We start from the raw sequence: 17,361 nt of genomic DNA, 5'->3' as shown, positions 1-17,361 counted from the left end.
GAATTCACTAATAATCACTATTTGCTTTTACCACAATGATTTGCATGATGTTGATAAAAATGAAGCTTGTAATGTTGTATGGTAGGCTTACTGTACTTTTATATTCGTATGAGAGGGTTAATAGTCTAGTCTATTGTTACTTGATGAAGACGGCTATTAGCAACTGTAATTTTGTCTTGAAGCTGAAAGGCAATGAGCGTAACCTACAGACGAAGCTGAAAGGCAATGAGTGTAACCTACAGACGAAGCTGAAAGGCAATGAGTGTAACCTACAGACGAAGCTGAAAGGCAATGAGTGTAACCTAATGAGTACGTGAAAATGGAGATAAAATGTTTGAAGTTGGTGAGGGAGATAAAGTCTCAGACGAAGCTGAAAGGCAATGATCGTAACCTGCAGACGAAGCTGAAAGGCAATGGCGTAACCTACAGGACTTGTAGATGACTGAAGGCAATGAGCGTAACCTACAGACGAAGCTGAAAGGCAATGAGTGTAACCTACAGACGAAGCTGAAAGGCAGTGAGTGTAACCTACAGACAAAGCTGAAAGGCAATGAGTGTAACCTACAGACGAAGCTGAAAGGCAATGAGTGTAACCTACAGACGAAGCTGAAAGGCAATGAGTGTAACCTACAGACGAAGCTGAAAGGCAATGAGTGTAACCTACAGACGAAGCTGAAAGGCAATGAGTGTAACCTACAGACGAAGCTGAAAGGCAATGGGTGTAACCTACAGACGAAGCTGAAAGGCAATGGGTGTAACCTACAGACGAAGCTGAAAGGCAATGAGTGTAACCTACAGACGAAGCTGAAAGGCAATGAGTGTAACCTACAGACGAGGAGATACACCCTTTAATTGTCTGCACATGCTTGTGAATTATTGCATTATTCAAGAGTAGTATGGTTTGGTTGCATTATTCAAGAGTGTAGTATGGTTTGGTTGCATTATTCAAGAGTGTAGTATGGTTTGGTTGCATTATTCAAGAGTGTAGTATGGTTTGGTTGCATTATTCAAGAGTGTAGTATGGTTTGGTTGCATTATTCAAGAGTGTAGTATGGTTTGGTTGCATTATTCAAGAGTGTAGTATGGTTTGGTTGCATTATTCAAGAGTGTAGTATGGTTTGGTTGCATTATTCAAGAGTGTAGTATGGTTTGGTTGCATTATTCAAGAGTGTAGTATGGTTTGGTTGCATTATTCAAGAGTGTAGTATGGTTTGGTTGCAATATTCAAGAGTGTAGTATGGTTTGGTTGCAATATTCAAGAGTGTAGTATGGTTTGGTTGCATTATTCAAGAGTGTAGTATGGTTTGGTTGCATTATTCAAGAGTGTAGTATGGTTTGGTTGCATTATTCAAGAGTGTAGTATGGTTTGGTTGCATTATTCAAGAGTGTAGTATGGTTTGGTTGCATTATTCAAGAGTGTAGTATGGTTTGGTTGCATTATTCAATAGTGGGAATAGGGCCTTTAGATTCAACATCTGTCAATCTGTCTGTCCCACCACACAGGAGAGAGCAGGTAAGAACATGTTAGGGATGTCATCATGAGTAGTATGGCTCTGAAGCCCCCCCCCACACACACACACACACACACACACACACACAGTTGGGTGTGATGTTGTGTGTCCGTGTTATGTTCAGCAGTGTGCTTGAATTCCAACTAGGGGAGAGTGGGATAAGTTGAGCCAAAGGGTTATTTGAGCCACCCTTTGTTTCTAGGAAATCATACACACAATTATTAATGTGACCAACGATTTAGGAAGAGGTCATAATTTCTTGGAGTCTGAAAGAAGAAACCACGTAGAAAAAGTGGTAATCAAGTTAGTTTCAAAATGTATTTTCACAATGTCAAAGGAATTTATTGCATTATAGATTTTCATGATGCTTGTATCTCAATCAAAGTAGATCAGTTGGTCTCTATAAGCTACAATATGAGGTCCTAAACCTAGCATGAAAGTGCATCATTGTAGCTGTGTTGGCTAATATAGTCAATGTTTGCCTTGGGGTAAGTTGAGCCATGAACTCAAGTTAGATTAGTGTTACCATCATTGGTGTTAATACTCCTACTGCTGGCATAATGTTATCATAATGGTAAAAAGAAAATCAACAATGACCCAAATATAACAATGGCTGGCAGTGGGAATGCCTTAAGTGAGCTGAACAGTTCTCTTTCATAAATTATTCATGATGTCACAACCTGGCCATCTAAACGGTACTGATTGTCATTGATGATGTCACCGGCCTGACCATTTGAATGTGATCAGTTGTAGTGAAGTAATCATGTCCTGGACAGCTGAGTGGTGACGCATTGGCTCTGTTGATGGTTTTATCTGGCCCTTATGTCAGAGTACTCTCAAATTGCCTATTACGATCTGTCCCCCAGCTCTCTCACAATCAATAACCTAACTGTGTGTGTGTGTGTGTGTGTGTGTGTGTGTGTGTGTGAGAGAGAGAAATAGAGGCCAGAGAAGGTTAGCGCTGGCCTTTCGCCCATACGTCTGTGCCTCAGACCAAAAAAATCAACATTACTCATATCATGGTTGAGGAGTGACCGCCACTACAGGTTTCAGCGCTAGGGCTAAAAGACAGTTTATGCTTGATTAGAAAATATCGTCGGAGGCTCCATATGGAGGGTGTGATGCAATTGCAGAGCCTCCAGAGGCAGGCATAGGCCAAATTGTCAAATAAATGAACTTTGTCCTGAATACATGTTCGAGGCATGTTTAGGGGCAAACACAACACATGACTGAGTACCACCTCATATTTGTAAGCATGGTGGTGGCTGCATCATGTTATGGGTAAGTATGTCATTGGCAAGTACTATGGAGTTTTCTAGGATAAAAATAAATGGAATAGAGCTAAGCACAGGCAAAATCCTAGAGTGAACCTGGTTCAATCTGCTTTCCAACAGACATTAGGAGACAAATTCACCTTTCAGCAGGACATTAACCCAAAACACATGGCCAAATATACACTGAAATTGCTTACCAAGACAGCATTGAATGTTCCTGAGTGGCCTAGATACAGTTTTGATTTAAATCAGCTGGAAAATCTATAGGAAGACTTGAAAATGGCATTCTAGTAATAATCAACAACTAACTTGACAGAGCTTGAAGCATTTTTAAAAATAATAATGTGCAAATGTGTACAATCCAGGTGTGCAAAGCTCTTAGAGACTTACCCAGAAAGACTAAACAGCTGTAATCGCTGCCAAAGGTGATTCTAACATGTATTGACTCGGGTGTAAATACTCATATACGACAGCATGTTCCAGTTCCAGCCAATACCTAGCAACTTAGCACAGCCATTGAAGAGGAGTGACAACATTCCACAGGCCACAATCAACAGCCTAATCAACTCTATGCGAAGGAGTGTCATGAAGCATGAAGCAAATGGCAGTCGAACCAAATACTGACTGGTTTTCTGATCCACACCCCTACCTTTTGTTTTTAAAGGTATCTGTGACCAACAGATGCATATCTGTATTCCCAGTCACATCAAATCCATAGATTAGTGCCTAATGAATTTATTTACTGATTTCCATATATGAACTGTAATTCAGTAAAATCTTTGAAATTGTTGCATATTGCATTTATATTTTTGTTCAGTATATATTAGATATTTCTGAATTTCATTTTCAATAAATATGCAAACATTTCTATAAACATGTTTTCACTTTGTCATTATGGGGTACTGTTTATAGATGGGTGAAAAAACAACAAGTGAATCCATTTTGAATTCAGGCAGTTTAACAGCAGAATGTGGCATAAGTCAAGGGGTATGAATACCTTCTGAAGGCACTGTATGTCGAATGTGATAGTCTGCCTATAACCAACCTGAGTAGGCGTATAGATCCATTCCTATTCAATTCAAACTTTATTATTTGTCTGGCTCAACAACTACATGTTTGTTGAATTTGGAAAAATCCCACCTACTCAGCCAATTAGGAGCCCATACTTCATTACCGCCATGGCATACTGCATACTTTTGACTAAACAGTACATGATAAATAGTGTGCGACGATGAGTAAATAGTATGCGGTTTAAGTATGTAGGATGCGTATTCGGACACAACCAGTGTCTTTAATGAGCTCTTACCCAGCTAGAGTTAGCTTCTGGAGAACCAAGCTGGCAATTATCTAAAATCACCTCATCAGACTACCTCAGAACAGCCAGCCAGATTAGAATACAGTCTACCAGACCAGCAGGCAGAGGTCTCAACAGTTCACTTCACCACTCAGAGGGGGGAAAAAACAAAGAGACAATTAGCACAAAGATCCTTATTTTCAAAAAGTGTGATTGTGCAAGAGTGCCAAAGATGAAGAAGTCACTGCAATGATCATTGTGGAGAATTTGTTGCCTCAGATAAGTTTCTGTGTGCATCTCATTAGAAGTCACTGAACATGACTATAAAGCTGGAAGACTAGAAGCTCTTACTATAAACTATGTGTCTGGATGTGAAAATGTGAAAACACCTCATCGGATTAAGACATATTTTTCTCAAGGCAGAAGACATCAGGCGGATGGTTTCTGTGAAAACACTGTAGCTTTCAGGTATAAATGACTGATTGTTCTGGAATAAAGTTGACCCCATGCAGACTGCAAGGGTTATGTGAATTACATGGCTGTTGTTATGAGCAGCACACCTGATCTGCTGTCTCTGCCGGGGCCTCTGAGGAGCACATGATGTGCTGCAGCTTGGGGGGTGTAAGGGTTAAGGCTATTATGTGTCTTTCATGAAAGCTTATATGTGCTGATTGTTCCTGTAGAGCTGCATTAGTGTCTCTGTTGTATCTAAACAGTGTGCAGGTATTCCCCTTCCTCCTCTAACCTCAAGCACACCCCCAGGAGAGTGAGGGAGAGATCACTGGATTTAGCATGGTGTTTGATCACAGTTCCACTGAGTTGGTTGATAATGTCAGACTGACCTTGGCTTAGACACCTGGGCCCGGTTTCCCGATAGCGATGGAACTTAGGCTTACTAGTGTTTTAACACAGCATCTTTCCTACAACAGGCAAAAATGTAACATTCGTTTCCCAAAACACCACCCAGAGAGAACGTTCGCTATATGTGTCTTTGGGGCATGTGTCGATGCTGATAGGATGAAAAGAAAGGCAAGCTGCGCTCGGATCAGCTTTCTCCATTGAAAGCTTACCTTAACTTTAGAATCATTCCACAATACTGATGACGGATCATCTCCTGGAAAGATATCATCTATGGATGCAAATATTGAAGCTGGTTATTCTAATGCTTACCCTAAATCAAGATTTGGCACATTATTATGCACATGTTGTTACACATCGTGAAGTATATTGAGACAAATTACAGACATTAGCCTACAAGTAGCAAAATATAACTCCACTGATTGAACATGAAATGTATTTAAATCAGCGGCTGCCCACCAATTAGGGTGTTAAGGGGGGCGCCCCACCATTATGTTTTAAATGCTCATAAAAGTGTGGTAAATGTGTACATTTTCCCGTTGAAAAAAAGATATAGTTCAAAACTAGCTGTTCAGTTACTTACTTCTCTGCCCATTAGTGTCTGCTAGCAGCAGCAGCTCTGCCTCCATGGGGGCATAGGCCATGCGATCATTGCTTGGATTGTTTTGCCAGCTATTTGATATGAGGGGGAATTGCCCTAATAAATTCTCAGGATTTCATAGCATAAATGATATTATTCTACTGTATTATTGACTGTATGTTTTGTTTATTCCATGTGTAACTCTGTGTTGTTGTATGTGTCGAATTGCTACGCTTTAACTTGGCCAGGTCGCAGTTGCAAATGAGAACTTGTTCTCAACTAGTCTACCTGGTTAAATGAAGGTGAAATAAATAAATAAAAGATTAAGAGTGTTAATAACGATGGTTTTGGGAAACAGATCAGTCTTCTCCCTCCCTCCCTCCCTCCCACCCTCCCTCCCACCCTCCCTCCCTCCCTCCCACCCTCCCTCCCTCCCACCCTCCCTCCCTCCCTCCCTCCCTCCCTCCCTCCCTCCCTCCCTCCCTCCCTCCCTCCCTCCTCCCTCCCTCCTTCCCTCCCCCTCCCTCCCTCCCTCCCACCCACCCTTCCTCCCTCCCTCCCTCCCCCCTCCCACCCTCCCTCCCTCCCTCTCTCCCTCTCTCCCTCCCACCAAGGGAATCACTTTCGAGCCTGGACATCTTGTAGTGGGAGAGGTGAGAAGTTTGACTGAAACACACACGCTTTACCGCACAATGATACCAGCTTGGTGTGTGGCTTAGCATGTGTGTATAAATCTGGGCTTGATTGTATTCCCAGTGAGTGTATTTATATCCGTGGTATTTTTTTGATTAATCCAGGCCCATTGTTTCTCTATGCCGTGGCTCTTGCTTCATATTAACATGATTAAAAACGGGTTTAAGGGTGTTCGATGAGTCAGAGCCAACAATAGGACGTGAGTTATGTAAATAGTGTAATGTGCCCCATACAACCCAACATGACACAAATCAACTGCCTGCTTGTAATCAAGAGTCAGTGCAGGTGACACACACACACATACACACAGCCAATGAACACTGGGCAAACTCCATTCCTGGCACAGAGCAGCCAATCATGGCAGCATGCACACGTCACACACACTCTACAGCAGGGGTGTCAAACATACGGCCAGCAGGCCCATTCAATCCGGCCAGCGAGGTGGTTTGAGTGGCACATTATACACATGCCACTGAACACCCATGGCCTCCACGAGTTAGTATGTACTGTATGTATATATACTGATCAAAAATATAAACGCAACATGTAATGCGTTGGTCCCATGTTTCATGTGATGAAGTAAAAGATCCCAGAAAGTTTTCAATCAAACCCCCCCAAAATTTCTCTCAGATGTTATGCACAAATGTGACTCATTTCAGGAAACTAGGCATATGTCGCAAGTCACTACCTTCACAGGAGAGGCGTTTGAACATTTATTTTTTATCAAAATGCGTTGGTGTTGGTCAGGACGTGAGCTGGGTGGGCATTCTGTTGTGTGTCTGGTTTGTCTATTTCTATGTTTGGCCTGATATGGTTCTCAATCAGAGGCAGGTGTTAGTCATTGTCTCTGATTGGGAACCATATTTAGGTAGCCTGTTTTGTGTTGGGTTTTGTGGGTGATTGTTCCTGTCTATGTGTTTGCACCAGATAGGGCTGTTTAGGTTTTCGCACGTTTATTGTTTTTGTTAGTTTATTCATGTATAGTGTCTTTATAAATTAAACATGAATAACCACCACGCTGCATTTTGGTCCGCCTCTCTTTCACCAGAAGAAAACTGTTACAGAATCACCCACCACATCAGGACCAAGTACATGGCCTGGACATGCGCTGGCTTGAGCAGGGGGACCCTGCGTGCGCTGCAGGATTTTAATCCATGACGGCGTAGTGTGTTACTAATGGTTTTCTTTGAGACTGTGGTCCCAGCTCTCTTCAGGTCATTGACCAGGTCCTGCCGTGTAGTTCGGGGCTGATCCCTCACCTTCCTCATGATCATTGAGGAAGGACAGCACTGTGACAGGGGTCAACATCCCACAGCTGGTTGGACTGGAGGATGGTACGGTGCTGTTGGAAAGTTATGGTTGGCAACAACTCCTGACTCCGTACTTCAGGCTGCTGACACAGATCAAGCAGTACCAGGACTTCAGGTGAATATAATTTTCATTGCATTGTATGAGGTTATTATTCGTATCTAAACTTTGGAGGTGAATTGGTGTTATGCAAGGTTGTAATGTCTTACATTTTCTTTGTTATTTCCTGTTTTACAGCTTTGATGCTCTGGAGCCTGGTGTTATTGTTTCCAAGGAGGGTTCGGACTTAGAAGGGACCAGGTTTCAGCTGCTGCGCAACGCTGACATCCTTCCTCCCATAGATGGTCTGCCTGTACAAGCACCACCTTAACAGGACAAAGCTAGAAAAACTTATATTTTTGAGAAGATCAGGGAATTTTGCGACGAAGATGCTATGGACATCACATGCCCTGCACCAAAGTCAAGGGCATGACAGAAACAGGCTCTCCAAATGTAGATTCCCTTGTTCATTTGTGGTTCGGACGTACCAGTTCACTGGGGGCGAGTTCTCAGTCAGCAGCACCATCTGTAGTGCCTCTATTCACATGACTCTCTCCTAACACACACATTTTTTTTATCCTGCTGCTCAGCCACTTTACCTCTGATTGTATGCATACAACTACCTCATCTATCACTGATATTGTTCTTGTACATACTGTATATTATGTTGTTCTTTCTCTACTGGCATTGACACTTGTTATTTTATTCTTTATATTAACACTATTTCTGATATTGCTACTATACAAGTAACCATTTGGCTGTACCGTTTACACCTTCTGTAGAGACCCATCCACTTAGCAAGATGTGGCTGGGGGTTATAGCATTTCTTTCACATGACCCATCAAGTTAGACAAGTGTGTCATCTAATATTTTTAATTTTTAATTTGGACACTTTCTGTTTACCTTGAATGTTTCTTTATTGCTGGCTACTACTTTTACCAACTAGTCTTAATCTTTACTACACTACTCACTGTTTAGCATTTGACCTCACATGTGAATCCTTAAAGAGATGGGTGGGGCTGGCTTAAGAGGGTATGAACAATGCTGAATGTGTGTAGACAAAGAAGAGCTCTCCAGTAGGTGTACCAAAACATTCAAGGGCCTTTTTCTCAAAAGTGGGGTTACAAGTTTGTCAACTTTCAAAGCAGAATTACTTTTATGGGGGCAGAAATTCCTTTTGGAACATGTGATCTTTCACAAGCCTTAATAACAAACTTGTATTACATCCATAAATATAAATACATGGCTAAAATATGAGTTGGTTTAGCCACAGAAAATGTCAGGAACCTTCCTGCTAGCCATGATTGGCTGAGATAATGGATGTGCCGGACATGACGGGATTCAGTTTGGATTCAAATCAAATCAAATGTATTTATATAGCCCTTCTTACATCAACTGATATCTCAAAGTGCTGTACAGAAACCCAGCCTAAAACCCCAAACAGCAAGCAATGCAGGTGTAGCGGCACGGTGGCTAGGAAAAACTCCCTAGAAAGGCCAGAACCTAGGAATAAACCTAGAGAGTTGGTCTGCCTTGTAGCACGCTTCTGTCTGTAACATGAGCTGTTCAGTACGTGTTGATAGTACTTTCTACAGTGACGTTTTTGAAAGATATAACGTTAGCCATCAAAAACTACACAAGTTTTGCTACTTTTTTTCAACAACATTGATGCCCTGAATTTAAGGAGCTTTAGCTACCTGCAGATTCATACTACAGGGATTGGATTATGCCGGTTCTTTGATCTAAACAAAAGACTCCAATTTGGCCCTATTATTACATGACCCATCACATTAGCCAGGTGTGTCTGGGGGTGATTACATCCATCTATTATATTTCATGAACATGTGTACATGTCTAGACTATAGTGACCCATCCACTCAGCTAGATGTGGCTGGGGGGTGGTTAGCGCATTTCCATCACATGACCCATCAATTTAGAAAAGGGTGTCGGGTAACCGTCATCTAATAATTATAAAATAGTTTTATTTAGACACTTTCTGTTTTGATATTGCTACTATGCAAGTAACCATGTCAGTGCGCCGTTTACACCTTCTGTATCCTGTGCATGTGACAAATAAACATAGATTTTGTTTGATATTGTCACGCCCTGGTCGAAGTATTTTGTGTTTATCTTTATGTATTGGGTCAGGCCAGGGTGTGGCATGGGGTTTTTGTATTGTGGTGTGTTTTGTCTTGGGGTTTTGGTATATAGTGGGATTGTAGCTCGTGGGGTGATCTAGCAGAGTCTATGGCTGTCTGGAGTGGTTCTCAATCAGAGTCAGGTGTTTATCGTTGTCTCTGATTGGGAACCATATTTAGGCAGCCATATTCTTTGGTTGTGTTGTGGGTGATTGTCCTTAGTGTCCTTGGTCTGTGTTAGTTGACACAAGTATAGGCTGTTTTTGGTTTTCGTTACGTTTATTGTTTTTGTAGTGTTTTGTATTGATTCGTGTTACGTTTGTTTGATTAAACATGGATCGCAATCTACACGCTGCATTTTGGTCCGACTCTCCTTCACCACATGAAAACTGTTACAGAATCACCCACCGTGAACGGACCAAGCAGCGTGTCAACAGGCAGGAGCAGCCCAAAGAGGAGATGCGAAATAAGGATTTCTGGACATGGGAGGAAATCCTCGACGGGAGAGGACCCTGGGCTAAACCAGGGGAGTGTAGCCGCCCAAAGGTGGAACAGGTGGAGGCAGCGAGGAGAGCAGAGTCAGCCGGAGAGAGGAGCCGGCGATATGAGGGAACACGGTTGGCAAGGAAGCCTGAGAGTCAGCCCCAAAAATGTATTGGGGGAGTGGCAGAGTCAGGAGTCAGACCTGAGTCAACTCTCCCTGTTTATCGTGAGGAGCCAAGGAGGAGACCAGAGCCGGTGTTGGAGGTGAGCGAAGCAGAGACTGTGAATGAGTTAATGGGGAAATTGGAGGAGAGAGAAATGAGGGAGTTGCTGTGTTGGTGCTTTTTGCATGGAATTCGCCTGACGGAACGTGTCAGGGATTTGATGGCACCTGGGTCAGCGCTCCATACTCGTCCTGAGGTGGGGGTGGTCGGCTGGTGAAGTTGGTGCCAGCCTCACGCACCAGGCCTCCTGTGCACATCCCTAGCCTTGCACGTCCTGTGCCAACACTGCTCTCAAGATCTCCAGTACGCCTTCACGGTCTAGCCCATCCTGTGCCACCTCCACACACCAGCCCTCCGGCACCAGGCTTCCTGTGCGTGTCCTTGGCCCAGTACCACCAGTGCCAGCACCACACATCAGGCCTACAGTGTGCCTCGCCTCTCCTGCGCTGCCGGAGCCTCCCGCCTGTTCAGCGCTATCAGAGCCTTCCTCCTCTACAGCGCTGCTGGAGTCTCCTGTCTGTTCAGCGCATCTAGAGCCTTCCTCCTCTACAGCGCTGCTGGAGTCTCCTGACTGTTCAGCGCATCTAGAACCTTCCTCCTCTACAACGCTGCTGGAGTCTCCTGTCTGTTCAGCGCAGCCAGAGCTGTCAGTCTACATGGAGCAGCCAGAGCTGCCAGTCTGCAAGGAGCTGCCAGTCTGCAAGGTGCTGCCAGCCTGCATGGAGCAGCCAGAGCTGTCAGCCTGCATGGAGCAGTCAGAGCTGTCAGCCTGCATGGAGCAGTCAGAGCTGTCAGTCTGCATGAAGCAGCCAGAGCTGTCAGTCTGCATGAAGCAGCCAGAGCTGTCAGTCTGCATGAAGCAGCCAGACCTGTCAGTCTGCATGAAGCAGCCAGAGCTGTCAGTCTGCATGAAGCAGCCAGAGCTGTCAGTCTGCATGAAGCAGCCAGAGATGTCAGTCTGCATGAAGCAGCCAGAGATGTCAGTCTGAATGAAGCAGCCAGAGCTGTCAGTCTGCATGAAGCAGCCAGAGCTGTCAGTCTGCATGAAGCAGCCAGAGCTGTCAGTCTGCATGAAGCAGCCAGAGCTGCCAGTCTGCAAAGAGCTGCCAGTCTACAAGGAGCTGCCAGTCTGCAAGGATCCGCCAGTCTGCAAGGATCCGCCAGTCTGCAAGGATCCGCCAGTCTGCCAGGATCCGCCAGAAGTGCCAGTCAGCCAGGATCTGCTAGTCAGCCAATTTCCATCAACGTGCCTGAGCTTTCTCTCACTCCCGAGCTTTCTCTCACTCCCGAGCTTTCTCTCACTCCCGAGCTTTCTCTCACTCCCGAGCTTTCTCTCACTCCCGAGCTTCCCCTCACTCCCGAGCTGTCCTTCAGTCCCGATCTGCTCCTCAGTCCAGTGGGGTTCTGGGTGAGGACTACTAGGGCATGGTTGGCGGCGAGGGTGGACTATTCAGGGACGCGAGGAGAGGGGACTGGGACATTGACTGAGTGGGGTCCGCGTCCCGCGCCGGAGCTGCCACCATGGACAGACGCCCACCTGGACCCTCCCTGTTGTTTTGAGGTGCGTTCGGGAGTCTGCACCTTAGTGAGGGGTTCTGTCACGCCCTGGTCGAAGTATTTTGTGTTTATCTTTATGTATTGGGTCAGGCCAGGGTGTGGCATGGGGTTTTTGTATTGTGGTGTGGTTTGTCTTGGGGTTTTGGTATATAGTGGGATTGTAGCTAGTGGGGTGATCTAGCAGAGTCTATGGCTGTCTGGAGTGGTTCTCAATCAGAGTCAGGTGTTTATCGTTGTCTCTGATTGGGAACCATATTTAGGCAGCTATATTCTTTGGTTGTGTTGTGGGTGATTGTCCTTAGTGTCCTGATGTCCTTGTTCTGTGTTAGTTGACACAAGTATAGGCTGTTTTCGGTTTTCGTTACGTTTATTGTTTTTGTAGTGTTTTGTATTGATTCGTGTTTACGTGTGTTTTTTTCCATTAAACATGGATCGCAATCTACACGCTGCATTTTGGTCCGACTCTCCTACACCACATGAGAACCGTTACAGATATAGTGTGTGTTTACCACGTCAAGTAATATTTTATTAGTCACATGCGCCGAATACAACAGGTGAAATGCTTACTTACGAGCCCCTAGCCGACAGTGCAGTTTAAAAGAATATGGATAAGAATAAGAGCTAAAAGTAACAAGTAATTAAAGAGGAGCAGTAAAAAATAACAATATGTACAGGGGGGTGCCGGTACAGAGTCAATGTGCGGGGGCACCGGTTAGTATGTAGTATGTACATGTAGGTAGAGTTATTAAAGTGACTATGTATACATGACAACAGAGAATGGCAGTGGTGTGGAGAGGGGAGGGGGGCAATGTGAATAGTCTGGGTAGCCATTTGACTAGATGTTCAGGAGTATTATGGCTTGGGGGTAGAAGTTGTTTAGAAGCTTCTTGGACCTAGACTTGGCACTCCGGTACCGCTTTCCGTGTGGTAGCAGAGAGATCAGTCTATGACTAGGGTGACTGGAGTCTTTGACAATTTTCAGAGCTTTCCTCTGACACTGCCTGGTATAGAGGTCCTGGATAGCAGGAAGCTTGGCCCCAGTGATGTACTGGGCCATTCGCACTAGACTCTGTAGTGCCTTGTGGTTGGAGGCCGATCAGTTGCCATACCAGGCAGTGATGCAACCTGTCAGGATGCTCTCGATGGTGCTCTCGATGGTGCAGCTGTAGAACCTTTTGAAGATCTGAGCACCCATGACAAATATTTTTGGTCGCCTGAGGGGGTATAGGTTTTGTTGTGCCCACTTCACGACTGTCATGGTGTGCTTGAATCATGTTAGTTTGTTGGTGATGTGGACACCAAGGATTTTTTTTATTGATCTTTTCACTGGTGCTTCCTGCCATTCACATAGCCTCATGTGAATCCTTAAAGAGATGGGTGGGGCTCAGGCTTAAGTAGGTGTGAACTTTCAAAGCAGAATTACTTTCCTATTGTTCCTCAACTGCAGTGTATGATATACCATTTTCTAGCTCTGAGTCTCTACTTTTATCCAATGTAAAAAACACAGTTTCAAATTTTGCTACAAAAGACCTAATCGAGGTGGTCCGTCACAAATTTGTTTTACATCCCAGTTAGTGAATATTTCTCCATTGCCAAGATAATCCATCCACCTGACAGGTGTGGCATATCAAGAAGCTGATTAAACAGCATGATCATTACACAGGTGCACCGTGTGCTGGGGACAATAAAAGGCCACTCCAAAATGTGCAGTTTTGTCACACAACACAATGCCACAGATGTCTCACATTTTGAAGGAGTGTACAATTGGAATGCTGACTGCAGGAATGTCCACCAGTGATGTTGCCATATGAATGAATGTTAATTTCTCTACCAAATGTCGTTTTAGAGAATTTGGCAGTACATCCATCCAACCGCAGACCACAGGTACCACGCAGCCTAGGACCTCCACATCCGGCTTCTTCACCTGTGGGATCGTCTGAAACCAGCCACTCGGACAGCTGATGAAACTGAGGAGTATTTCTGTCTGTAATAAAGCCCTTTTGTGGGGCCCACCCAGTGGGTAGGCCTATGTCCTCTCAGGCCCACCCATGGCTGTGCCTCTGCTTAGTCATGTGAAATTCATAGATTAGGGTCTACTAAATTTATTTCAATTGACTGATTTCCTTATATGAACTGTAACTCAGTAAAATCTTTGAAATTGTCTCGTTTATATTTTTGTTCAGTATATATATATATATATATATATATATATATTAGTAGCAGTCCTAAGTTTAGACACACCTACTCATTCCAGGGTTTTTCTTTATTTTTACTATTTGCTACAATGTAGAATAATAGTGAAGACATCAACTATGAAATAACATATGGAATCAAGTAGTAACCAAAAAAGTTAAATGAATCAAAATATATTTTATATTTGAGATTCTTCAAAGTAGCCACCCTTTGCCTAGATGACAGCTTTGCACACTCTTGGCATTCTCTCAACCAGCTTCATGAAGAATGCTATTCCAACAGTCTTGAAGGAGTTCCCACATATGCTGAGCACTTGTTGGCTGCTTTTCCTTCACTCTGCAGTCCAACTCATCCCAAACCATCTCAATTGGGTTGAGATTGGGTATTTGTGAAGGCCAGGTCATCTGATGCAGCACTCCATCACTCTCCTTCTTGGTTAAATAGCCCTTACACAGCCTGGAGGAGTGTTTTGGGTCATTGTCCTGTTGAAAAACTAATGTTAGTCCCACAAGTGCAAACCAGATGGGATGGCGTATCTCTGCAGAATGCTGTGGTAGCCATGATAGTTAAGTGTGTCTTTAATTCTAAATAAATCACCTACAGTGTCAGCAGCAAAGCACCATCACACCTCCTCCTCCATGCTTCACAGTGGGAACTACACATGCAGAGATCATCCGTTCACCTACTCTGCGTCTAACAAAGACACGGCAGTTGGAACCAAAAAACTCAAATTTGGACTCATCAGACCAAAGGTAAGATTTCCACTGGTCTAATGTCCGTTGCTCGTTTTCCAACCAAGTCTCTTCTTCTTATTGGTGTCCTTTAGTAGTGATTTCATCAGAAATATCTTCAGCAGTCTCCTCTGGACAGTCAATGTTGAGATGTGTCTGTTACTTGAACTCTGAAGTATTTATCTGGGCTGCAATCTGAGGTGCAGTTAATTTTAATGAAGTTATCCTCTGCTGCAGAGGTATCTCTGGTCCTCCTTTCCTGTTGTGGTCCTCATGAGAGCCAGTTTCATCATAGCGCTTGATGGTTTTTTGCGACTGCAATGAAGAAACCTTGAAAGTTCTTGAAATTGTATATCACCCCTACCTTGTCACAACACAACTGATTGGCACAAACACATTAAGAAGGAAAGAAATTCCAAAAATTCACTTTTTACAAGGCACACCTGTTGAAATGCATTCCAGGTGACTACCTCATGAAGCTGGTTGAGAGAATGGCAAGAGTGTGCAAAGCTGTCATTAAGGCTAATGGTGGCTACCTTGAAGAATCTAAAATATATTTTTTTAACACTTGGTTACTACATGATTCCATATGTGTTATTTCATAGTTTTGATGTCTTCACTATTCTTCCACAATGTAGAAAATAGTAAAAATAAAGAAAAACCCTTCAGTAGATGTGTCCAAACTTCTGGCTGGTACTCTTTACTGTGTAAGGGAACTGTCGTGGAAGGATCAGAATTTGTTGGTAACATTTGTAAGATGTATTATATTTATCAAATGTGTGTAAATTACTTCTCATCAGAATGGTATTTTTGTATAATATTGTGGCGAGGTTGCAGTTATCTGTTCTAAGTTGCATGGGCCGCTGAGAGGGGAGAGGTCAATGTGTCATCATGTGTAAACATATCTTTTACTCCCTACCTTTCCCAGTGGGGAAAGGAGGGTTGCAGTGTCTGAAATCATTCTATGCTCCCTCTAATGTTGCTTTTATCTTAACCTATAGCCTCACTCTCCTCTCCGTGAGTTTGTCCAGGTTTGGTTGTATTTTGAGTTGGTTGTATCTAAATGACAATTTGATATATGCCTGTTGATATGGAGGATTGGTTTATGGTTCTGGGGTTTGGGAAAGGAGACAACTGAAAGATGAATTATGTCTATGCTGTCTGACTATGTGTGTCTTTGCTATTAAAGGAACTCAGTTGCATGGTAACGGGGCTCTCAGAGAATTCACGGAGAGACACTGAATTTATCTGAGAGTCACAGGATTGTGATAGAGCTCATATAATTAAAGATGTACTTTTATAACTAACTCTGACGTATGTGTGTGGTTTGCTCCCATGATTTGGTAAATAGAGGAAATTTCCACGACAGAACACAGTACCTTTGGTCCCCTAAAATGAAGGGACTATGTACAAAAAGTGCTATAATTTCTAAACAGTTCTCCCGATATTGCTGAAAATACCCTCAAATTAAAGCTGACAGTCTGCACTTTAACTTCATAGTCATTGTATCGTTCCAAAGTGCTCAAGTACAGAGCCAAAAAGAAAATGTGTCACTGTCCCAAAACTTTTTGAACTCACTGTATACACACACACACACACACACACACACGCACTAATATTTCTGACAATAAAATACTGCGGGAGTCAAACACAGAGTGACTAGGATTGACTGGAACACACAAAGTTCCAGATATGTAAAAACAGAGCATGGTCCATAGCACAGTAGAGAAGATGCCCTTAGAACTGTCCCAGGGTCAGTCTAAACCTGATGTCACCTTTTTGGTTCTAATCAATCATAGTCAGGATGACATGTCCCAGACCAGCACAATCACAGAGACATAGAGGGGGGATAAATAGAAAGACAAAGTAAGGAGACAGAAATAGATAGAGAGCGAGAGAGACATAGAGAGAGATATACAGAGAAAGATCTAGAGTGAGGGAGGGATAAAGACTGAGAGCAGCAACAGTTGTACTTACAGGAGTGAAGAGGTTGTCTGCTAAAGGAAACAGAAGCCGCTCTCCTTCTGTTCACGGTGTCCAAAGACTTCCCAAGTGTGTCTGTGTGTCTTAATGTTATTCTGATGGAGCAGGCAGAAGACGCAGACCAGAGCGAGAAACAAAGAGAGAATGGTAGAGAGAGACAACAACTCCAGTCTTCCCCTCTGACAGCACACGACTCAACCCCTCCGTCCTCCTGCATGTAATCACTCCGCTGCCTGAAAAAAGGAAAAAGAAAAAGAAAACCTGAAGAGAAAATCCCCAGAGGAAAAGAGAGAGCTATATGGAGGGTTTTATAATCAGCCTCTCTCTCCGCCCCTACCTCTCTCTCCCCCTCCCTCATTGTTATAGCAACAGCCAATCACAGCTCAGCATAGCACAAGCCTTCCTCAGCCAGCCCTGCAGTGTTGACATGATTCTCACTTTTAATCAGCTAATTCAATATGCCGTGTGTGTGTGTGTGTGTGTGTGTGTGTGTGT

At 43.6% G+C, this 17,361-nt stretch overlaps 1 protein-coding gene and 1 long non-coding RNA gene across 3 annotated transcripts in view; one reads left to right on the top strand and one right to left on the bottom strand.

The window, feature by feature from the left end:
* Nucleotides 1-17,159, bottom strand: part of LOC118388165 (cyclin-dependent kinase 18-like) — a 58,777-nt gene extending 41,618 nt beyond the window's left edge. The window contains exon 1 of one of the 2 annotated variants that reach the window (XM_052526866.1): nt 16,861-17,159. In XM_052526866.1, coding sequence (XP_052382826.1) covers nt 16,861-17,083 — 223 coding nt within the window. In that variant the 5' untranslated portion in view covers nt 17,084-17,159. The remainder of the gene's footprint in view (nt 1-16,860) is intronic. The other variant, XM_052526867.1, reaches the window with a different exon arrangement.
* Nucleotides 6,118-10,052, top strand: LOC127932197 (uncharacterized). The gene is made up of 2 exons (XR_008144515.1): nt 6,118-7,635; nt 7,756-10,052. It is a non-coding gene; the product is annotated as an uncharacterized LOC127932197 (long non-coding RNA).
* Nucleotides 17,160-17,361: the final 202 nt, after the last annotated feature.

This window comes from Oncorhynchus keta, chromosome 10 (genome assembly GCF_023373465.1).
Source record: "Oncorhynchus keta strain PuntledgeMale-10-30-2019 chromosome 10, Oket_V2, whole genome shotgun sequence".
In the NCBI taxonomy this organism is placed as follows: domain Eukaryota; kingdom Metazoa; phylum Chordata; class Actinopteri; order Salmoniformes; family Salmonidae; genus Oncorhynchus; species Oncorhynchus keta.
This window is presented reverse-complemented; position numbering and strand designations above follow the sequence as displayed.